At 39.4% G+C, this 25,295-nt stretch overlaps 1 protein-coding gene across 2 annotated transcripts in view; it reads left to right on the top strand.

Moving 5' to 3' along the window:
* Positions 1 to 723: 723 nt before the first annotated feature.
* The window catches only part of ches1 (checkpoint suppressor 1), a 48,540-nt gene continuing 23,968 nt past the window's right edge, over positions 724 to 25,295 (top strand). Inside the window, exons 1-3 of one of the 2 annotated variants that reach the window (XM_036582448.1) lie at positions 725 to 915; positions 20,761 to 20,979; positions 23,040 to 23,578. In XM_036582448.1, coding sequence (XP_036438341.1) covers positions 20,955 to 20,979; positions 23,040 to 23,578 — 564 coding nt within the window. In that variant the 5' untranslated portion in view covers positions 725 to 915; positions 20,761 to 20,954. Of the gene's footprint in view, positions 916 to 20,760; positions 20,980 to 23,039; positions 23,579 to 25,295 lie in introns of both variants that reach the window. The other variant, XM_036582449.1, reaches the window with a different exon arrangement.

Raw genomic sequence — 25,295 nt, 5'->3', positions numbered from 1 at the left:
TCAACAGCTCCTCAGATTCAATAGAGTCAGTGGTTCCTCAGAATCAGAGGAGAAAATGGCTTCTCAGACTCATTAAAATGAGTTCCTCAGTCTCAGGTGGGCCAGCGATTCCTCAGGGCTTTTTTCAAGCCTGGGAGCGGTCCAGAGAACCGTCCTCTGGTCCTCCTAAAATTGGAGGTGCTTAGACTTATCGTGTCATTTGGTGCTGGCCCGCATGGCTCATACAAGAACAACTTTTTTGCAGGTGTTCATGCATGCTGTGTGGAAGCAAACCACCAATAATGAGCCCCTCCCCCAAATAAACACAGAATCAGTCCTGGATGTGGACTCTAGTATTTAGGACAAGTGTGAAAACTCCAACAGACTCAGTAGGATCAATGGTTCCTCAGACTCTTTCAGTAATCTTTCAGTAAAGATTAGAATTCCTCAAACTCAGACCAGCAGACAGCATCCATTTTGGTATGCTTTATGTTTTGGTGTAGGTTGTTTACCATATATATATACGTATATATCTAATTCATATTTTGTCATATGGGTGGTCTAGCTGCTTGGCTGGCTCTACCTAGTGTAAGATCCACCTCTGGTCAGGGCTACTCCAGGATTAGGATTAGGAATCACTGAACTCAGAAGATGTGGATGGAGACAATGACGTTCTTTCAATGAAAATGAGGAGCACTAGGACCTGGGGAGCATCGAGGGCTTGGACAGCTGAGAGAAGGCAAGCAGGAGAGAAAGAGAGAGAGAGAGGGGAGAGGGAGAGAGACACAGTGAGCGAGAAAGAGAGAGTGTAGAGGAACCCAGCTGTTGTGGTGGAGGAAATGGAGCGGTATATGTGTGGGAACTGAGCTGAGGATCAGCAGGAAAACTGCATGTGGACGGAAGGACTTTATTGGTAGAAAGGAGCAGGATTATAAGGTGAGTTTCGTGTTGATCTCAAGGTCTTCTGCTCTGGTCTGGAGCTGGGTGGAAGGTGCTGGTATGAAGCTGAAGTTGTCTTAATTTTCCGTTCCACCTTAAATGGTGCAGCAGCCTCAGGCGTCAGAATGTTACTGCTGCACCTTTTAAGGTAGAACGGAAAATTAGCAAAAGAAGCCAACTTGGTGATGTTTATCTGGAGAAAAGTAAAAGCATGGTGGCTGTTTAATCCTGAGGGAGCTTTCCTGGAATGAGATACACAACACTGCACTTTCAGAAGTGTTGTGGATCTGGGAGGAAGTTGTGGAGGATTTTTTTGGGAGCAGAATTATTACAGAGAGCCAGCAGTCTGGGTGACATCCTGCCAGACGGAGACAGATAAGCATGCATGCGTGTGTGCGTGTGTGTGTGCGCGTGCGTGTGTTGTGTTTGTTTTTGTACATTTTTTGTTCAGTCCAAAAATGACTTTTTACTACAGAAAAACAGGACCAACCTACAGGACTATGAAAATATCCTGTTAATAAACTGTTGTTCATAAAAGTTTAATTTTGTTTTAATCTGAAAGAGCAAAACCATTTGTTTTTGGTTCCTGAAATTAAGATTGAGATTCGAATTAGGACACTATTATTACATATAGGCACATATGTATATGTTAAACATATGGGACATATCACTTTACATATACATAGCTACATATATGTACTAGATCATATGTATATGTCACATGGGACGCAAATAGATAGAAATAGGCTCCTTTCACAGTTTTACTCTTAGTTTATTATACCTAATCAGAAAAGTTTCCTTTTAAATACTACACAAATAAGCTTAATACAGAATGTGTCATTGCAAACAACATTACTGGCATAACAATTTGAGCGAAAAAGAGTAGTATCATTGGAATATGTACATAAGTTTCAGAATTTCTTTATATTTGGTGGTGTGGCCTCCTTTTGCAATAATGACAGTGCACTCGAGCTGCATGGACTCCACAAGTTTGTGTAAAAGCCTCTGATGAGCAGAGCAAATCCACCTGAGAGTTGTGTGAATCTAAACATGAGCTTCAGTAGAAGAGATAAGAATAAAAAAGGCCTTAACATGGTCTCAAATCTGCTTACATTTGAACAAAACCTAGAAACAGTGCAGAATCCGTAATATTTATTCATTTTATTTCGTATAACTTCTCTTTGTTTTAATTTCATTCCAAATTCTAAAACTTTTTAGCACTTATTTACAAACGTAAAGGAAAAAAATACAGATTTCCAAGTTTCAGACTTTTAGACCCCACTGTATATAACACACATGGGAAATATTGTCATATACAGGCACTTATATGTCATCATTGTCCAGAGAAAAACAAGTATCTTCAAAATGGTAACAGGAGAAGGCAAAGCGTTCATTACTTTTAATGTAAGTTAATATAAAGAAATTTTATTCCAAGGAATTTTGGAGCATTTCTATTGGTCCATTCTTCATGAAATAGGCAGCTGTGCTTTAATGATGTAGATAAATATAAAAAAAAATGGAGATACTTGTGACAGCAAGAATGTATATATACACCGATCAGGCATAACATTATGACCACCTCCTTGTTTTTACGCTCATTGTCCATTTTATCAGCTCCACTTACTATATAGGTGCACTTTGTAGTTCTACAGTTACAGACTGTAGTCCATCTGTTTCTCTGATACTTTGTTAGCCCCCTTTTACCCTGTTCTTCAGTGGTCAGGACAAGAACAGGGTAAAAGGGGGCTAACAAAGAGAAACAGATGGACTACAGTCTGTAACTGTAGAGCTACAAAGTGCACCTATATAGTAAGTGGAGCTGATAAAATGGACAATGAGCCTGGAAACAAGTTGTTATGCCTGATCGGTGTATATATGTATATAAATGGGTTGCACTGAAAACTTAAAAATAGATATTTGGGCACATATATGTTATCCATATCAACACTATCATATACAGAATACTTTTTTTGTTTTCAATTAAAAGTAGCAGCCAACATGGAATTACCTGTGTGAAAAAGTAATTGCACCCTTAAAATGATTATCTTGCTTAATGACATTAAGCAGCAATAACGGCAACCAGCATTTTCAATAATTTGATGTCAGCCTTTCGTGACGGTGTTGGGGGGCTTTGTGCCCACTCTGCTTTGCAGAACTGCTTTAATTCAGATATCTTGTTAGCTTAATACTATATAATGACACATGACGTATGTTATATGTAAAACAAAACTCTGTGTGCAACAAATGTTTCACACACTCCACTAACAGGCTCTCTTTATAAAGACACATGCGGTCAAGTACTGACGATATCACTGACATGCTCAGAAAAGTGTGTTTTATTACTGTGATCAACAAAATATCACAATGACAATAAAATATATTGCCCACCTCTAACCCTATGACCTGACAAGGTATGAAAACATGTTTGTGTATGTGTGTGGGCCAGTTGTGAGCCGAACCTCAACAGCAGCAGAGTGGAGTCTGTTTTTCCCGCCAGCGTCTGGCTGGCTGGCACGTGTGTGTCTGTGTCTGTGTGCGTGGGTGGGGTTGTGTGTGTGTGTGTGTGTGTGTGCGTGCAAGCTCAATATGTGTGAACCATGACTGTTGGCCGGGCCTTCCATCAAAACGTAAGGAGGAAAAAAAACAACTCTACTATAATGCTAGTTTCTGTTAGTGCCCCTTTGGGATTCTAGTAGTATGTTAGCACGACGCTAGTGGTGATTCAACATTTTTTGCTGTTCTGAAACAGTTTTATCTGAAGCTTGTAACAGACGTTATCATATATCTGAGCTTGTATGTATCAGTGTTACAGTGACTCTTTCAGTAAAGAGTTCTGCATAGAGCTGCAGCCTCTGTTTTCCATTCCTAACAACTAACCAGAGACTGCTTAGACTATGACTCATATGCACAGTTAGTTATGTGTCTAGAAACCTCCAGACAGACTATGTTTTTTTCATTCAGTGTAAATTAAAGCGTGATTGTTGATTCCTAATTATCTTAGTAGTTAATGTGTAAGGCCTTTAGTCCAGCTCCTGAAGTCCTAACCAATGGGAGAGCAGCTCAGCTTTATCTGCTTAGATACCCCTGAGAAATCAAGCCTGACTGGATAGTTTTCTGTTGGATGTTTCAAGAATTAAACATTTTTTTTTCCAACCAAAACATAGTAATGAAATGAGTATTAGTATGATCCTTACAAAATTTAAATACAACAAGCACGATGATTAAATGAAAATGAACTGAACACATTTTTAATTTCAGAAATCATTAGGCTTCCTGTAAACATATATGAGACAGCACACATACAAGCCAATCTAGGGCATGTTCACTGGTGCGTGTGTCAGTTCCTCTGGCTCTCGCCAAACAGTAGTGTGCAAACAGAGTGATTCAGAGTGGTTTGGTGTGAAATGGCTCAGATTTCTTTATAGTGGTGGTGATATCCTGTGATGAGCAGATCAAATCCACTTGAGAGTCGTCTGTATCTAAATATGAGCTTCAGTAGAAGAGTTAAGACTAAAAAAGGCCTTAACATGGTCTCAAATCTGTTTCCAGGCCAAAATCTTCTCAGAACTACCAAAAAACAGTGTCTCAGACATCAGGCAGTGAATTCATAACCATTTCATGTAATAACTTTATGTCAGGAAGCTTTTAGAGGTGGACATGCGGTTTCTGTCACCACCACTGTGAACAATTCTGACTCTGTAAGTTTCTCTAGAATGGATCATTTCACACCAAACCACTCTGAATGACTCTGTTTACATCTTAACAACTTAACTATGGATAAAAATTTGTGGAATTCCTTTTTAATTCCTGTTTTGTGCCCTGATTGTTTTATAAGGCCCATATCCAACATGTTTTTGTATTTTATTTTTTTTCCCTGAGGTCTGCTTACAATGTTTTTTGTGGTTTTGAGCAGCTGTAAAACATTTTACATTACCATTTTCCAGCCTCTCTTCATCCCTTAGAATTAAAAAGGTAATACTGTACCTTTAAGACTGATATATGTAAATGAACTCTCTGATTGGCTGCTCTGTATTGTGTCTCATTCAAAAGCAGTCCGGGCTGAAACACTCCTTATAACTTCAGCCCAAGTGGATGCGGCTAAACTGCCGTAGACTAAGTAGGTGGATATATGTAAATGCATTGATTTTTGTGACATCACAAAAACTATGAATTCAAAACAAGCTGTATGTTGCAACTTAGTTTCCTTATGTGGAGTGAATGGACTGGAGAGTGAATGTAATGTTTTAGAACTAAACCTTAGAAAAAGAGAAATTCAGTTTTTCATGACATGAGCACTTTAAAGATTGAGCATCTATACACTCTTATCACTGCAACTAGTTTAAAAGTGACTGTTTTTGTTTGTTTGTTTATGCTTCGGAAGTTTCAGCACTTGTCTGTGGGTCTGTAGCTTTATTTTGAGGTTTACAAAGAACTTCTTATATGTTAGGAAGAGTCAAAACTTTGGAAATCAACCCTTTAATGTTTATTATTATTATTATTATTATTATTATTAAATTATCAGATCTCAGACAGATGTGTCACAAAATTACTCTAAATAGATAATAATTTTTCTTTTTTTTTTATAATTTTTTCCTTGATGTTCCCAAATAAACTTGAAACACTTGGTGTCTAGCTTGTACACTCTTTAAAAAGATGGTTCTTCAGGGGTTCTTTAGTAAAAAAAATGTTCTATATATAACCATGAACACTCAAAGATGCATGATAAAAATGGTTCTTTGCTTTCTTCAGATCGATGGAGAATATATGGTTCTATTATAGAATCTTTTTGAAAAGGGTTCTATATAGTACCCAAAGGGTTTTTCTATTGTAGCAAGCCTGATATCGTAACAATTAAAGAACCCTTACCCTCTACACTTCCTGTAGCGTATTACAGTCTGTCAGAATGAGTGCGTGGATCATATGAACATTATAGAGCTTTTTAAATGAAACAGTAGAAGCCACATCGCCCCCTACACCTCCTACAGTGTATTACAGTCTGTCAAAATGACTGTGTGGATCATATGAACTTTATAAAGTGCTTTTGTTTGTACGTACATGCATGATTATTATTATTATTATTATTATTATTATTATTATTAATAATATTGTATTTCTGCAGGGTCTGTAGCTGCAATTAAAGCCTGTGGTGTCCATGTCCATGTCTGTACGTGAGTGATGATGTGATGCTCAGATGTGCAGAGCGCTGTGATGTCATCATTGGTTCAGAGCCATTATGTAATTGCCATTGAGGGAGATGATGTAAGCGCAGTGTGTTTTTCTCTCGCTCTTACAGTGAGGTCATATTTGGAGCTGGTGAAGGAGGATAAAAACATGCCTGCAGTGATTAACTAAACAGCAGCCTGACGGACTTCCCCTAAAATCCACAGTAACACTTTACCGTAGATTGTGTTTTCAGACTACATGATAATTACAAAGGCCTTTCATTACAGCTGACATAAACCTACATAAACATTCATAAAGGCTGCTTTCGTCAACTTCAGTGTCAAGTTGATGTAACACATATCAAGTTACAGGTTTTTGCTTGACATTAGGTGTCATAACACTGTCTGGAATTAAATGACAGCACGTTATGACAGATGAGTTTGTAGCTTAGAGTATTTTTGGTATGTCAAAAACATAAAGTCAACAAGCGACACTGTAATAACAGAGTTTAGTGAGTTTATTCTTATAAGATCTTTATGAATCACTACACACAAAAAAGATCGTTCTTCAAGGGTTCTTTAGTAAATAAAAGGGTTCTATATGGAACAATGAACACTCAAAGTATCCATTGCATGATAAAATGGTTCTTTTCATAGTGAAATGGTTCTTCAGACTGATGGAGAATGTGCTGTAGCACCAAAAAGTGTTTTTCTACTGTGATACGCTTAATATCGTAACAATAGAAGAACGTTTTTTTGGTGCTGTATAGAACCCTTTTCAAAAAAGAACCATCTACAGCACATTCTCCATCAATCTGAATAACCTTTTCATGATGCAAAGAACCTTTTAAAAAGGGGGGAGGGCTGTAAATGTATTTTTCGCCTTTTTTAAAAAATCTGACTCATATTTCTCAAATATGCTGCTCCACACAATCCAACATGAGAACTCAAAATAGGTAAAACAAACGTTGAAAAGGTCTGTGGTGGCTGAGCAGCACCTATCTGAGCAGATCAGACTCCACTGATACTTCTCACGTCTCCTGACAAACTGCCTCATCCAGAGATGCAGAGATCAGCTGTTAATGTGTCTGAGTGTGAAACCTTACTCCACAGCACTGCTTTCAAAATCCTTCCTTCATGTTTATCCCTCTGAGTGTGGAGTTCCCCACTGCTTTCAGCTTACAGGTGTTTTATTGCTGAAATAATAGGGCTGCAACTAACAAACAGCTCTACAACAGATTCATATCTTGACATATTAAATTAATTGAAAAATCAAGCTATCCAACCTCTTTGGTTCCTCTCTCTTTACTGCAGCCATCATTCAAACTTCAAGTAGGAGTCTGTCAGAATGACTGTGTGGATCATATAAACATTATAGAGCATTTTTAAAATGAAACAAAAAACCCAAATCGCCCCCTACACTTCCTGTAGTGTATTACATTCTGTCAGAATGACTAGTATAGTAAGCATGGTGTAGGCCTGCAGTGTTCGCTCCTGCCCAAAAATCAGTGTAACTCCTTCCTCTTGCTCTTTGCGATTTTCCTCTCTGTGTCACTCCTGGCTTGCTCACTTGGGCCTTGGACCTGGATTTCTGTATAGTTAGTGCTATACAAATACAACTGAACTCAATACAGTTTGCCCAGTAGACTGCATTTGCTTTCTTCCAGCGACGTCCCAAACACAGAGGCACTTACGTCAGCAGATTCAGTGGCGGTCATTTACCAAATATGTACCCGTTTCACATATAAAGCTCTCTCTTGCAGACTCGCCTGTATTTGCTCAGTGCAGTGCCTGTTTCTGGGCGTCTGCGAGGCTCGTGCTCTGTCTGGACGCTTTCTGCTCCGTCTCAGCCCATGCGTGGGTCTGTTCTTTGGCACCACAAGGGGAAAAAATACCTTAGTGTATGATGTCAGTGCTGTGAGCGCGATGCTGAGTTTGGTCAGTGGGGCTCAGAGAGAATGGACTGGATGAGTATGTTTACATTTACATCAGTACATTATTGTTTTGCTCAGATCTGATCTTTCCGCTTTGATATGTGTGATACGTGTCACATTTATACTTGTAGTTGGGTTCTCTTCATCTGGACCAAAGCAGAAAAGGACATGTTGCATCTTAGTTCTAGGTTGTTTAGCGTTCACACTGACACATTTAACATTGAACCAAAAGGTGTTAACAAAAGTCATACGAGTAAAAGGTTATGACTGATTTTATAACATACAATAACTGTGATACTGTCCACTGAACTTTCTGAATCATACTGTTCTCTGTTCTCTCTGAGCTCCCAGGTTTTATTTATGTTTTGTGAGATTAGAGCAATAAGCCACAAGGCTCCCTGTGTTACCGTGGTTACTACGTAGCACAGGTAAAATCTCTATCACAGACTTGAGCGGCTCACTGCTTTCACAGAATGGAGAAACCTCGGCACATTAATACATAACATCATTTATGTGTTTCAGTGTCCCAGTAATTTCCTTCATGTCCGCTGAACTAGTCAAATACAGTCACCCTGCACTCATCAACCTGGAGTGTGGGAGTGTCAGCCTTGTATTCTGCTCAGATATGAAGCTCAAACTTAGAGGAACAGTGGACTAAAATGGACTGGAACTCTCTCAACCGACCCTTACCTGACAGATTTGCTGCTGTTATTAAGGTAATTGGATACTTAACCAAGCATTAGGGAAGTTGTGGCCAACTAAAAATCATGTACCAAATTTTTACAAATAAAAATGATATCTATGCTGTACTAAAAAAGGTTATTAAAATTTTGATCCTAGTTACGGCCTTGTTTATAGAATCCAGAGTTTCTTCTGAAATGAAGTGTATTAAGTTTGTCCCCCTTTCCTGTAGTAACAGCCTCCACTCTTCTGGGAGGACTTTACACTAGATGTTGAAACATAGCCGTGAGGATTTGATTGAGCATTAGTGAGGTCAGGTACTGATGTTAGATGGTCAGTTCTGGATCACTCCAGCTCATCCCAAAGGTACTGGATGGACCTCCATCACTCCAGAGAACACAGTTCCACTGCTCCACAGCCCAATGCTACCCATGGTTGTAACTTGGCTATGAGGACACTTGACTTCATTCAAGAGATTTAATCTCCATACTCTCATAATAATGCCGTAGGCTACTCAGGGTGAGGCCTAGTTACCCAATCAAATGCTATGGAAAATGTATCAAGCTGCATTTTTCAGATAATGAAATTTGATTTGTTTTCACTTTATTATGGCACTGTATCAAGCTCTGCCTTTTTCCACAGCCCTCCAATCAATGCTTAACAATTGTTGATATCTGCTGTTGCTTCAAACCTTCGGTTTCTTATCATTGCCCGTCACGTTCGTAACCAGCGTTAGAACACCAAAGTCGTCTGAAGTTTCTGAGAGGTTTTATGAGATTCAAAGTGGAAACGGCAAGGAGACTACACAATCACCAGTGACTGATTCTGACCTGACCTCAGAACAGCTGTAGTTTGGCCACTCTGTTTATCTCTGTGTATGAGATGCTTTAGGTATGCAGCACACACACTGTAGGCTATGGGCACCCAATCCTGCTGATCTACAGCCCTGGAGAGTTTGAATCCAACATGTCTGGCTCCATTATTCAGACACCCCTAAAGACCTTCATTACCTGGATCAGGTAAATATAATTGCAATTGGAGCTAAACTCTGCAGGGTGGTAGATCTCCAGAACCAGGATTAGGCACCTTTGCTGTAGGCTAACATACAATATAGCTATGATAGAAATGTCAGAGTAGTGTGGGATAGTATAGCAATGGCCTAGCAGTACCTTAGCAAGAACCTGGGATAGCATAACAACAGCCTAGCAACACCTTAGCAACAACCTGGAAGTACTACAGGGAGATTCACTCGAAAGAGGCCCTGAATATTCTGTTGTAAAGCCTGTTAGGATGAAGCAATCTGAACCAAGAAATACACTACATACCTTGATGTATGTGTAATCGGTTGCATTACATGTGATGCTGGAAGTGATATATACTGTCCATACACCGAGGAGCACACTGCACGTTGTTTCGTTCAGATTGCTTTGTCCTAGCGAGAGTTATTACAGAATATTCGAGGCCTCTTTCGAGTGAATTTCCCTGTATATAAGCCCAAATTTGCTACTTTGGGTAAATATGTGGCATTATCACTCCATAATTCAGTGTTTGAGAGTCATTCAGAGTGGGTTGATGTGAAATGGTTGATTTTAGAGATTTCTTTATAGTGGTGGTGATAGGAACCAGGGGTCATGGCTACAACACAATTCTAGACAGTGAACCTACTCATGTCTTCTGGTTTTTATAGAATGTTGATGATGGTAAAATTGTGGAAAAACAGATTTCATGTAATGACTTGCTGTGAGGGAGCTTTTAGAGGTGGATGTCTGGTCTCCAGGCTTTTTATTTTATTGTTCTGTTTTAAAACATTCGGTTATGAAAAGGTACAAATATGTACTTTTCACCTGGAAAAACCTATTTAAGGTTCACAATTGGACCTTAAAACCACTGTTGTACCTTTCAGGGAACACTTACATTGTTTGTGCCTTGATCAATGAAAAATGTAATTGCACAGAACCTTTATTTCAGTGCAGAATTGATTACATTGTCATAGTTACAGTCACTGTGCATTCAGACATACACACACAGTCCTGACCAAGCAGAGAAGTTGGGATTTTACGGCTTTTATCCACTTATGAATATATTTTTCAAACATGACTTTGGATAATGATCAAGTCACACATCTTTCGGATTATTACGATTGTTTTGATATTTTATTTGAGTTGCCTCTTGAACAATAAGCTGGCAATTAAAACAGGGGTGGAAGGTGAAGGTAGAGTACATAGTTTTCTATGTACTCTACCTTCACCTTCTCCATAGTTTGAATGACAACACTACTACTACTATGAATAATAATAATGATTATTATTACAATAACACATCTTACTGATGAGCTGAATATAATTATCATTGGCTGAATAAAGTGTTTAAACAATTTTGCATCCCTCACTGCAATGACTGTTCTTGCAACAAGAAAAAACGGACTTTGTATAACTAAAAAAAGGTCTGCATACAGAAAACCACAATATTCGAATAACTTCGTCTGTAATAGTATTTTTAATATTCAAGAAATTCTGATATGAACTTTTACAGAAGTGCCCCCTAAATGCCCTTTAGAAACACCTCCTGGCCCGTCTTCGCCAAACTCCGCACACTCCATTCTAGTTTCTCTATCTGCTATAAGTCACTGATACTGCATTTAAATATGTTACACAAATGTGAACTCTGTATCTAAAATTTGCTTCTCTTCAAAAAAATGGCTGTTCATTGAAAATAAGACAGCTTCCCATTTTGTATATGGAAGTCTCGAGCTGTTAGCTGACAGGTCTGTCGTTTGTTTAAAATGCCCATACATGGAAAACTGATTCTTAACTTTCTTGAAATAGTTTGGTTTTGTAACTAAACACTGTTAAAGTTTCAAAACACACTTACGCAAAACTAAGCAATAAAAACGGCCCAGGTTGAGCTCACTGTTTCTGTGATGCTACAAAACTGATTTACATATATCCGCCTATTCAGACTCCAGCAGTTTAGCCCCGCCCATTCATGCTGAAGTTGGGAGTGTTTCAGCATAGGCTGTCTAATTCTAAGGGATAAAGAGAGACTGAAGAAATGAATGCTGACTGTTTTATCATACACAAAACCATGCAAATAAGAGAAGAATGGCTGATATGGACCCTTTAAGTTTTGTTTTGGCTTGGCTTTTCTAATATAGACATTCTGAAGGCTTTGCTGTGCAGTACTGTGTTTGAACGTTCATCTGCACACTCAAATTGAGAAGCAAAGGCTTGTGGGAGGACATCTCCTTGCCTTCAGCTAAACCAGGGGTTCTCAACCTTTTCCACCTCAAGGTCCACCTTTATGTATTGCTAGAAAGCATTAAGAAGAAAAAATCATTTTCAGGAAATTTTCAACACTTTCTCACTGACCATTAAATAATAACAGATTAGACAAACATAAGCTTGTTTTATTCCTGAAATCAGGCAGAACAGTGGCAAATTGCGCACAATTTTTCAATCTCAAGTGGACAAATGACACCTCGGGGCAGTGTATTTTCTTTCTAGAGACAAGGGGCAAAAAATAGATGAAGCTGCTATGTGCACCATTGTTGCATGACTTGTATTAATATTGTTTACCATTTGAGAACATTTTGTATTTTTCTTATCATTAAGTGAAGTTTTTCACTGATTTTTATGAAAAAGTACCATCACTGGCCCACTATGGACCACTGACTCCTCCTCAGTACTAGCTTGAGGACCACCAAAGTGCTTTGTGGCCCACTTGTGGTTCTCAGCCCTGAACCCCGAGCTAAACGACGGCTTTTTGAGTCTGACTGGTCACTGCAGTCGTGCAGAACAAACGCTGGTGTGCAAGTGAGCAGTTGCAGAGTAAAGCTGCAGAGTAAAATATAACTTCCACAGGGGAGAGTTTTGGAGAGAGGTCAGCAGCACATGTGAGGAGTGATGGAACAAATTCTCATTCGGCTCAGTGCATGGCAGTGATTAATTTAGGGGGAAAACCAGATGCAGTCATGACAGTCGCAGAGGTACAATTCCAGCTTTACTGAGTGTCTGAGCTCTTTTAGTTCATATTACAGATTCAAAGTAGCTCCAGGTGTTCCACTCAGAGCTTGTATAATCTCCATAGAAAGAGCACTGACCAATACAATGGGATGCTCTGGAGCAGCAGCACATGAGCCTCGAGCCCTGTCTTGAAAGGAGAACCACCAATTTTTCAAAATTTCTGTGTAATTCTGCTGTTGGGATGTAAACAAAGTGATTTAGAGTGGTTTGGTGTGAAATGGTTCAGATTTCTTTACAGTGGTGGTGATGGGAACCATGACTACAACACAAATAAAGCTATTTTATTTACTATCCAAAACCGCCAGTGAACCTACACGTGTCCTCTGAGTTTTTCTTTTTTCTTTGGAACCCTTGGAACCCGTTTCATGTATCTCTCCACCATGAATGGATTAAAATAAATTGATTAAAATACATTTTAGTCCAAAACTTTATCACAAATCTGTTGTAAAACATTGTCTCACACATCACACAGAATATTCGTAACTATTTCATGTAATAGCTTTCTGTGAGGGAGCTTTTAGAGGTGGAAGTCTGGTTCCTATCACCACTATGAACAACTCTGACTCTGTAAGTTTCTCTAGAACGAAGCATGTTATATCAAACCAAACGGAGTGATTCTGTTAACTTGGTAAGCTTTCAATTTTGCATAATTTTTAAAAAATTGGTGGCGTTCCCCTTTAAAATGAATAGTGCCTTTGTGATGAGCTCTAAATTCCATCATTAAATTTATGAACATTCTGCCATTCATTTCTATGGGAAAAAAATGTTTGAACAAACTCTGTATGAAAACGGTACAGGGTTAGTGTTAGGGTTAGGTTTTGGGTTGAGGTTAAGGTTAGGGTTAATATTAGGGCCAGGGTGAGGGTTAGGATTTGGGTAAGGTTGGGTTTTGCTTAATAAACATTATCATTAACATTATTATTATAACATATCAACAGTACATTTACTTAATGTAAGTAATGTATCAACAATACATCTTCAAGATATTTACTTCAGTGTATTCAGATGCCAGGGTGTATCCTGCCTTCCGCCCAATGACAGCTGGGATAGGCTCCAGTACCCCACCGCGACCCAGAAGGATAAGCGGTTTAGATGATGTATGTATGTATGTATGTATGTATGTATTCAGATGCTTCACTACTGCTACTTCACTAATATGTTGTAGATGTGTTACTGATAATCTGTTAAGAGTTTATTAATCATCTACAAAGGAGTTGCATATTCCAAAACAGGCTGCAAAAGGCTGAAAAAGGACACCAAAGGATCCCAAATTCCTTAATTCAGCTTTCTAGCTTTCTGTTTGCTTAAGACACCATGTGGTTCACCTGACTGTCCCAGCACAGGTCATCCTGAATGGTGCTCCCCAAGACTTTTACAGCATGACAGACCTCGAAGATGTTTACATTCACATATACATGCCATAATTGTGTTAAATGAAACATAGAAAATCAAGGGTTATGTGGACATTTTCTAAAGAAGGCAGATTGCTGAAGGCCGATGTATGTGTGCTGTACTGAGCTCTCCTCTCCTGCCCTCTGCTCGGTATCTGTGGGTTTGTCCTCTTTGCCCGTGTCTGATCACGGCTCCATCATCCTTCACTGCAGCTCCTCTGACAGCTGCTGTCAAACAGTGTTTTCTGCAGCACACGTCAGATTTAGCGCTGCTGATGACCCGGAGACAAAGGCTGCACTCACACTGCAGGGCTGGTGTGGCCCAACTCTGATTTTTTGCTGTAAATGTAACAATGATGTGATTTCATCTAATCCTTCTCAGTCACATCTGATCCACTGTCATATGTGCTTGTAGATCAGATACATGGCCTTTGTGTTGCCGTAGCAACTGTAACGAGAATGAGGGTGACCACCTGAGACTCAGATGTCTTTACAGTGGTGGTGATAGGAACCAGGGGTTGCCATGACTACAACATAAATGTACACATTTTATTTACTATCCAAAACCACCAGTGAACCTACACGAGTCTTCTGAGTTTTATATGGAATGTTGATGGTGGTAAAAAGTCTTTCTTTGGGGACTATTTTGCCTCACAATGTCCTGCATGTATCCCTCCACCATGAATGGAGTTTAAGGCCAAAATCTTCTTAAAAATATCATTAAACAATGTCTCAGACATCAGGCAGTGAATTCATAACCATTTCATATAGTAACTTTCTGTGAGGGAGCTTTTAGAGGTGGACGTCTGGTTCCTATCACCACCACTGCAAACAATTCTAACTCGGTAAGTTTCTCTAGAATGAAGCATTTCACACCAAACCACTCTGAATGGCTCTGTTTACATCTTAACCATTTAATTATTGTAGGGATTTGGAGGAAGTTGGTGGAATTCCCCTTTTAACGCCAGTAACTAAGATAATAGTTTCTAATAAAAGTTTCTTATAAAAGCTGCAGTCTTTTTGTGGGGGGAAGAAGCATGGAGAGCAGACTACTGTCCCCACAACCTTTGGGATGAGCTGGAGTGATCCAGAACTGACTATCCAACATCAGTACCTGACCTCACTAATGCTCAATCAAATCCTCACAGCAATGTTCAACATCTAGGGTAAAGCCTATCCAGAAGAGGCTGTTATTGCAGCAAAGAAGGACAAACTCAAATCAAATCAAGCTTTGTTGGTCACACCCAGCCATACACCATATAACGTGCAGTGAAATGCTTTTTTGTCAGTTGCCATGAAAAACAGAATATACAATAAAAATAAATGATAAGAATATTAAAAGAGGAGAAGAATATCAAATATAAAAATGAAAGGATGTAATAAAATTTAACGATATGTGCAGAGTAAATAACCGATGTGTGCATGTGAGCAATCCTTTTTTAATATTAGAAAAGACGCTGGTTTCTACAAACGTTCAGCATCATTACACCTTGCATTAACATTGTGTGTATGTTTTGTTCGTATATCATGTGTGGTTCATGTCTGGATAGATTCTTGTTTACACTTTTAACCAAAATGACTCCATTTGAGATACGATTTTACTTTTCCTGTGTAAAAACAAAGAACAAACAAACAAACAAACAAAAAACTCACAGATCAATTCCATTTAACTTGTGTGTGCATGTGTGCTCTGCTTAAAGTACGCTGGTGCAATATGCCTGCCGCTTTACATTGTTGTTTTTGTTAGCTTTGTATGTTTTGTGTGTGTGTTTTGATGTTTCCCTGTGGCCGAGGATTTTGCCATCATACCCACTGAGACAGCGGCCGAGAGTGATTTTCCAGCTGTGTCTCAGAGGCTTCTTGGGCTGTTTGGGTACATCTCAGCTATGATGCAGCCTGGAACAGCCGCTTGAGTGATGCTGTATCGCGGCTACGAGATTCGCTGGACTGGGGACCTGATCGACCTGACATCGCAGCCTGGGCTTCCTGCTTGGTTGACGCTGCACTGCAGCTGTGGGGCTGCCTGGACCGGTAGTGTTCGGCTGCAGGAAGACGCTACCCCTTCGTGTCTAAGGACATTTTCGGCCTTCTGTGTGAGGCACCGTAGTCGCAGTGCGAGACTTTACGAAAACGCACCTTAATGCAAGGTGAAAACAGGGCCATAGTCTACCATGCATACGCTGTGTGCGTTGAGCTTAGCTGCTTGCGTTTCCATGGCGCCGCTGCCACAAACATTGCATCTGAGGCCGTCTAATTTTACTGTTGCTATGACAACTAACTACTCCAGCAAGATCCCGTCCAAGTTGGCAGCGAACTTCCCCGAAGGCTCTGAAATAAAAATTCTCCCACCGCACTGTCTCACTCACCTCACCTGCAGACACACTCAGGCCCTCAGCAGCAGGCTGCACTTCACAGCCTGAGCCCGTACTTGCTCCAGCCGTCTGTACGTTGGGTTGCCAGATTGCTGATTTCCCACGTAGTTTTCTTTTTTAATTGTTAATGATTATCTATTTTTAATGAAGTCGTGAGGGAAATAATGACAAAATGTGGGCTTCTCCGGCCAGTGCTGTGAGGAATTTTGGACAGAGGCATAAAAATTACAAAAAAAATAACATGACATTCAAATGAAGTTCACATGTGGATAATCACATGTTCACAAAGTGTTTAGACACTTTACATATGCGTAATGCACATTTATGTTGTGATTCATTTGTTATTTTCTCAGATCTTGATTCCTCATTTTAAACTGTTGCCATATTTAATTTCATGGTGTAAAATGTCACGTGATCATATATTATTCACATGATTTTACGTGATTACATTTTACATTTTATACATATTTTTATTTCTGAACATGTTTTTAGACACTTCAAGTTATCACATGTGAAATGCATAACTATAACTATAATACTATGTAATTATATGTGTACAGTATTACAAGCATAACAATAATAACTCGATACAAAATGCATTTTAATTGCCTTTTCCCTTTTAATTATGAGATATTTAAAGCTACCATTTTGAACAAATGAAAACATAAATAGGAACATATTTTACTTATCAGTGATCTCATTTTCTCGATTTGTTCATATCTTCTTAAACTCTCCTTTAATGGCTCTTAATATAACATGATACTCATATGTTTCATATCTAAATGCTCCGTTATCTTCATCACTACTTTCCAAAACTGCTACAGCAACTTCAGCAGCTATAAACTCTCTGTATGCCATTTCACATCTCTGATGTGGACTGAATGAAGATTGAAGGGTTTCTGGTGTGATGGGTCAGTCATTAGTGATTTCCTGAGTGTCTATTGGTCAGTTTCACACAGAATGTAGACGGACACACAAATCCACCAGTTCCACACGGTGAGAGGCAGATGACGTGTATCTCAGCCCCTCTTCATAGCCTCATAACTCCAGATGTGAGTCACGTAGGATCTTGTGATAAGATAGAATGGAAAGGGCGACTCTACAGATTCAGGACATGTTTGAACTGGATTTCTGTGCAGGATTATCACACAGATACAGAAACAGATATAGAGACAGATTTTGAAGCATGTGCATGTTCCTGTACCCCAGAGGGTTAAACATAGTTTTAGAGAATTTGTCTGAATAAAACGTAGACTTGTATGTTCATTGCATATTGTGGAGTTATGTGCAGGTAATTGCACAGCATAATTGATTTGCTTTGTGTGTGCGAGAATTATCCCAGTAGGTGTTTATGAATGAGATATTATATAGCTCAGTTTCATCTACTGTTCTTTAATATTTCTGTGTAGAATGTTATTATATTGGGGTATGAATGGACTGGAGAAAGGTGAATCAAATGTGGGCTGTACTACTGTGAACAGACTTCCATACTGTTTAACAGGCCAAAGAGCAAATACAGGGTCAGCATCCAGTAAAATGACTATTACTGGCTGTTACTAACATTTTAACCACTTTTTTTTGACCCTTGTTATGTAAATGTAAACGCAGTCACAAACTTACATCACTGTACGTTCTTAATTTCTATTAATTTGTTTACAGATTATTTGTGAACTGCCAAAAAGTTACCAACATGGCAGGTTGCACTGGATTAAAATTACTTGGGATTACTTCTACAGTTTTAAAGCATAGGATTAAAATAACCTGGGATTATTTCTACAGTTCGTTTTACAACACAAGATTAGTCTAACCTGGGATTATTTCTACAGTTTATTTTATAGCACAAGATTAGTATAACCTGGGATTATTTCTACAGTTTGTTGTATAGCATGGGATTAAAATAACCTGTGATTATTTCTACAACAAACTCACGTCACTGTAGGTTCTTAGTTTTTATTATGTACTGATTATCTGTGAACTAAAAATTTTCTTAAACTGTCAAAAAGCTGCACAGGTTTAATATAACCCGGGATTGTTTCTACAGTTTTGTGGCATGGGATTAATATACACAGGATTATTTCTGTGATTAATTTTATGGCACAGGATTTAGTATAATTTGGGCTTTTTTCTATGGCTTATTTAAGAGCATGAGATGAAAATATTTTTTATTTCTGCAGTTTGTGTTGTACATCTAATTTCTACAATTTATTTCAGAGCACAGGGTTAATATAGCCTGGGATTATTTCTATAGTTGGTGTTATACCACTGGATTAAACTAGGTTATTTTATGGTTCATTTTATAGCACATGATTAAGATAATCTAGGGCTATTTTTACGATTTGTTTATATCAATTAAGTAGGTAATTCTATTCTAATAGATAAATAGCAATAGATTAATAGTTAAAAGATGCTTAAAGATGGTTCTTCAAGGATTCTTTAGTAAAGAAAATGGTTCTATATAGAATCATAAACACTCAAAGAACTATTTGCATGATTAAAGGGTTCTTCGCATCATGAAAGTGTTCTTCAGATTGATGGGGAACGTGCTGTAGATGTTTCTAAACATGACCTTTTTGAAAACGGTTCTATATAGCACCAAAAAGTGTTCTTCTATTGTTATGATATCAAGCCTGTTACAATTGAAGAATGCTTTTTGGTGCTGCACAGAACCCTTTTCAAAAAAGGTTCTATATAAAACCATGTACAGCACACTTTTCATCAATCTGAAGCATGATGTGAAGAACAGTTTAATCATGCAAAAGGGCGTGTTCATGGTTCTATACAGAAACTATACTAAAGAACCATTGACGAACCATCTTTTTTTAAGAGTGATATGTAAAATTTGTCTGAATCTTTTCTGCATAGTCTGTAAAAATACTCACATGGCTGATTTGTACACACATTGGTAATAATGACATTACCACAACTTCCCATGTGAAACTGATCCCATTCCAATAGTACTTACGTAGTGAAAACAGGACTTGGTTAACTCAGGCAGACTAGCAGAATTCATTATACAGGGAACACTATGACAAAGTGTCGGCCCTGAGTTCTTCCTCTAATCCACTCAAACTACTGAACAGAACTCCATACTACTTAATAGCTTAAATACTGAAGAGTATTGAAATGAATGAGAGAGCAGAATCAGCAGGTTCTTAATGTCAGCAGTGTTGTGGAGGCCGACATATCCACCCCCAATCTGCACCCTGAAACACAGCCTTGTTTACTTTCCATTTCCTGTGTTCCTATGACAACAGTGTTAGGGCACTCTAGGGCACACACATTCTGCTGACCAATCAGGCGCCGCGTCTGTACATCAAAGTCTGCGACCCATCTGCACTGCGAAATGAGCTTAACCTCTTTTGGCCATAACAAGAAACAATATGTTACTTATATACTACTTACACATACATATACATACATATATGCCTATATGCGCACATATTTCAGTGGTTCTTTGAGGGTTTCCTCTTTTGTAAAGAAAATGGTTCTACACAGAACCATGAACACTCAAAGAACCATTTGCGTACAAGTCAGAGAACACCCTTTATTTAATTTTCAGTCAAAACTTGGAATTCCACTAAGAGTTCTGCATAATTAAGTGATTGACATGTAAACAGAGTCATTCAGAGTGGTTTGGTGTGAAATGCTCTGTTCTAGAGAAACTCAGGTGATAGGAACCAGACTTCCACCTCTAAAAGCTCCCTCACAGAGAGTTTTATGATCGACATCGTTTTACGATAGTTTTGAGAAGATTTTGACCTTAAACTCCATTCATGGTGAGTGTTTTGAGGCAAAATAGTCCCCAAAGAAAACTTATTATTTCAGATTTATCTCTATTTTCCCATCATCAACATTCCATATAAAACTCAAAAGACACATGTAGGTTCACTGGTGGTTTTAGATAGTAAATAAAATGGCTATAGTTGTGTTGTAGTCATGGTGACCACTGGTCAGAATGCAGAAATTTTGAAAGATTGATGGACTTCCCCTTTAAGTACAAGCTCTTTATTTTCAGGAGATTTTTATTCACTACATGTTTATTCTGGGAAATTTCATGTTATATATTAATGTGGAAAGGGTGTGAAAATTTACTTTTCCTATTAAAAAGCACTATTTTAACATAATTTAAAATATAAATTATTATTATTATTATCATTATTATTATTATTATACATCAGGTGGCATCAAAGGCATCATTTGTGTGATTTTGTTCTCCCTCCTGCTGTGAGGTTATGCCACATGGCTGTTCTGCTGATCTGTTGTCTTGCGTTTAAACACAGCCAAGTTTGGACAGGATGAAGTTTAGCCTTTGTTGCCGTGGATACAGATGCTGTGAAGCCTCCCTCAGCCATGCAGCTCTGACACTGGTAGCTGTCAGTCAATCACAGTGAGGATGGTCGCTGTCTGAGAGAGCGTGTGGAGAAATCCTGAGGCGTGCTGGAACGTGGACTGCTCAGATTGTGGTTGTGTTGTGATGATACAAACAGCAATGTGCAAAAGTAAGAGTCCCTCTTTTATTTATTCAAACTGCAATCAAGCACAAACTAAAAAGAAAATTACACTGAAGCCTCAACAGCTAAGTCTAATCCCAGATGTTTGAGTGTTCAGTGTGTCACTCTTTACCTTTATTCCAAAGTTCAGTCTTAGAAGTTGGTTGATCATTTTCTGAAGTAATCAAACACATTCAGTGATGATGAGGTCTGGACTCGTGGGGCGCAGTCCATTGTTCAGCTTCTTTGTTTGATGTGTTTGTCTCCTTTTCTCAGTGAGGTTCTTCTCGTCAGCTACACATCCTTTCAGACCCATAGCGCTGAGTCGTCTTCTCACAGTGGAAGGATGGACAGAAACACCTGTGGATGTTTTCAGATCTGAAGCAGCTTGATTTTCTCCTCTCTCTCAGAGCTGAAAGCTTTAAGTGCTGTTTATCTGAAGGGGTTTTGGTGTCTACCAGGTGGTTGTTAGGAGTCACATTTTCTCTGTAGCTTTTAGAGTCCATATCCTTCTCACCCATTTTATGGGTACCAGAAACAGTCATAATTCATGTTTTTACATTTTCCAGCCTTGTTTTATATCTTATAATTAAACATGACTGTTTTTGTTTCTGTACCTTTAATACTGATATATGTAAATAAGCTCTGTTCTGATTGGCTGCCCTGTATTGTGCCCCATGCAAAAAGCAGTCCAGGTTGAGGCAGTCTTTACAGCTTCAGTGCGCGGCTGCTAAGCTGTTGTAGGTTAAATAGACAGATGTATGTAAAAAGTGTTTTTTGGTGACATCATAGAAACAGTGGCTTGTTTTTGTAGCTTAGTTTACTTATATCAACTGTAAGGACTGGAGAGAGTGAACGGTATGTTTTGAAATTTTGTTCAAATATTTTATTTCAGGAAAAAACAAACAGACTTTCTTCCTTCTTATGCAAGCGGATTATCTTACACTCTTAAAAAAAGATGGCTCTTCAAGGGTTCTTTAGTAAAGATAATTTTTCTATACAGAAACTTGAACATATGAACATGATTAGCGGGTTCTTTGCATTATAAAAGGGTTCTTCAGTTTGATGGAGAATATGTTGCATACCATTTTCTTTATTAAAGAACCTTTGAAGAACCACCTTTTTAAGAATGTATATCTAATCTCCCCTGAAATATCTCCTTCAAAATGAATGACTTTTGCACATACACTAGCAATTAAAGTGGCAGTCCATCCAAAATGTACAGTAATTACATTTTGGATGGACTGTATCATTTTTTAGTTTTATGACTATAACTGTCGTTATAGTGACAAGAAATTAAATGATTTTTGCACAGTATTGTAGCAATTAAAGTGGCAGTCCACCCAAAATGTAAAATAATTATATACAGTAGAGTGGACGTGTGGCGTGAGTGAGAGTTGTAGCTGACTCTGACTCGGCCCTGTGTGATAAATTCTGATTTAGATCAGTATCTGTAGGAGGCCAAGTTCACCCCGCTACAATCCCACCCTCAGGCGATCTGACCCCACAGACCACCACTCTCTCTCTCTCTCTCTCTCATAGAAACACACGCACCCTTTAAAGCAGTATATCAGTCCTGCTGTAAATAAAATAGTTGTTGACATGCTCAGTTAAACCTGCATGCGCTGATGTTTGTACATATGACTAATTTTGCGTAAAAAGTTGACGCTCGCCTGTGGAGCTATACACAGTGGTGTAACAAGTGACCCCTGGGCCCTTAAGGAGAGTTTTTGGGCCACGTCGTTCCCTTAAACTGAGACACAAAGATTATTATGATATAGCAGTGAACTAAATGAAAATAACATAAAGCTTGGAACAGTAGAAGAACCCTTTTTGGTGCTATATATAAAACAATTTTCAAAATAGAACCATATATAACACATTCTCCATCAATCTCAGGAACCATTACACCATACAAAGAACCATTTTAACATGCAAACTGTTCTTTAAGTGTTCATGGTTCTGTACAGAACCATTGTCTTTACTAAAGATGTTACACTGCTGACAGTCAGTGATTCATTCCAGACTTCATCATTCCTCTTTTTCTGTCTCTCTCTTTCCCATGGTAGGAGAGCTGGTCATGCCACCTGGAAAGCGAGCGGACGGTCCGAGCAGCGGCAGTGTGGCGCAGGGCCTGAGCCCCCTGTATCAAGACCAACTGTACCAGGACCCGATTCCGGGCGACCTTTCTCTGGCCCTGTCTGCCTCTCTGAGTCGCCCCCAGGACGAGGAGCTGACCAGCCTGAGCTGGCTCCATGAGAGCACGGACCTGCTGACCAGTCTGGGCCACTCAGGCCTGCGCAGCGTGAGCCCCCTGCAGGACGCTCAGGGTTACTGCGAGTCTTCATCACCGTCTCCATCAAACTCACCCAAATCCAGCGGGATTTTGCCGGGACACGGCCGCAAACCGCCGTACTCCTTCAGCTGCCTCATCTTCATGGCCATCGAGGACGCACCAGCCAAGCGGCTCCCCGTCAAGGACATTTACGGCTGGATCCTGGATCACTTCCCTTACTTTGCCAGCGCCCCTACTGGCTGGAAGAACTCGGTGCGGCACAATCTGTCGCTCAATAAGTGCTTTAAGAAGGTGGATAAGGATCGCAGCCAGGTGCGTGTGCTTTTTTTCAGAGGCTGGAGTTTGCAGAGGTACGATCTTAAAAATAAAGGCTTAGTGGCTTATTTTGGGTCCTTAGTGATGTAAGGGTAATTAGTTATGCTGTAGTATTTAAATATGGTGAAAATGTTTAAAAATAATGACAATATTTTAAAATTATGACTCATTTGACTCATTTGAATTATAATCACCCGTTTGATATGCTGCTAAATCAGGACCAGGAAATCAGAAAAAAAGAGGCTCAGCTAAGGCTAACAGCCACAAACACCACAGAACATGTTCAATTTCAGCCGTCATTCCAACACAAGTCACTCAGTGCTGTCGGATATGGGTTTTTATTTTTGTAACGCAGGTAATTTATGCATCAGTTAGCTGGAACCGTGCCTGATAACCAAGCTATTGTTAGCTTATCTACCAAGCTACAGCTATAAATGCCACAGGACAGGTTTAATTTTTTAGCTGTGTCATCAGTTTGTGCCTTCAGTATTTCATACACCCACTTCTAATCTAATTGCTTAAAACATATCCATTCACTGATCACACTTTTTTTAAAAAATCTATTAATGTAATAAATATGTACAATGAATGAGGCTACAATGGAAAAAAGCCTAGTAATGTGAGATGTACACTATATTGCCAAAAGTATTCACTCACCCATCCAAATCATTGAATTCAGGTGTTCCAATCACTTCCATGGCCACAGGTGTATAAAACCAAGCACCTAGGCATGCAGACTGCTTCTACAGACATTTGTGAAAGAATGGGTCGCTCTCAGGAGCTCAGTGAACTCCAGCGTGGTACCGTGATAGGACGTCACCAGTGCAACAAGTCCAGTCGTGAAATTTCCTCACTACTAAATATTCCACAGTCAACTGTCAGTGGTATTATAACAAAGTGAAAGCGATTGGGAACGACAGCAACTCAGCCACGAAGTGGTAGGTCATGTAAAATGACAGAGCAGGGTCAGCGGATGCTGAGGCGCATAGTGCGCAGGGGTCACCAACTTTCTGCAGAGTCAATCGCTACAGACCTCCAAACAGAAGAAGAACAGTGCGTAGAGAGCTTCATGGAATGGGTTTCCATGGCCGAGCAGCTATATCCAAGCCTTACATCACCAAGCGCAATGCAAAGCGTTGAATGCAGTGGTGTAAAGCACGCCACCACTGGACTCAGGCATGCGGGCCAGAATAGGGCCAGATCATGGACAGCTTCATACTATTTTGCCTCATGCCTACATTTGTGGGACAGTTCTGGTGTGAATATTGCGGACCAACAATGTAGCTGAGCCAGACTGGGCCCAGATTTTCCCAGATAACAGACGGTTTTGGGCCAATTCTGGCTTTCCTATGTGAGTGTTGGTTGACTACTGGGTAAATGCTAGGCATGTGGGCCAGAATAGGGCCAGATCCTGGACAGCTTCATATGGTTTTGCCTTGTGTCTACATTCGTGTGACAATTCTGGCATAAATGTTGTGAACCAACAATGTAGTTGGGCCAGACTAGGGCCAGATTTGGGCCATATCCTTTAGCTCTACTCACTTTACAGTGTGTGGGCCAGATCTGGGCCGAGAACCCAGACGTATATTGGGTCAGAACAAACCAAGGATGTGGCCCACCAGTGGGCCGGACAAATTTTGCTAACTGGGGATGATTTTGTATTGTGTTAGTGTTGATGGGTTGATATCACAATGTATCCTAATGGTTTAACTGG

Source organism: Colossoma macropomum, unplaced genomic scaffold, assembly GCF_904425465.1.
Source record: "Colossoma macropomum unplaced genomic scaffold, Colossoma_macropomum, whole genome shotgun sequence".
NCBI lineage: Eukaryota > Metazoa > Chordata > Actinopteri > Characiformes > Serrasalmidae > Colossoma > Colossoma macropomum.
Note: the sequence above shows the minus strand (reverse complement) of the source record. Positions and strands in the feature narration are given on the sequence as shown.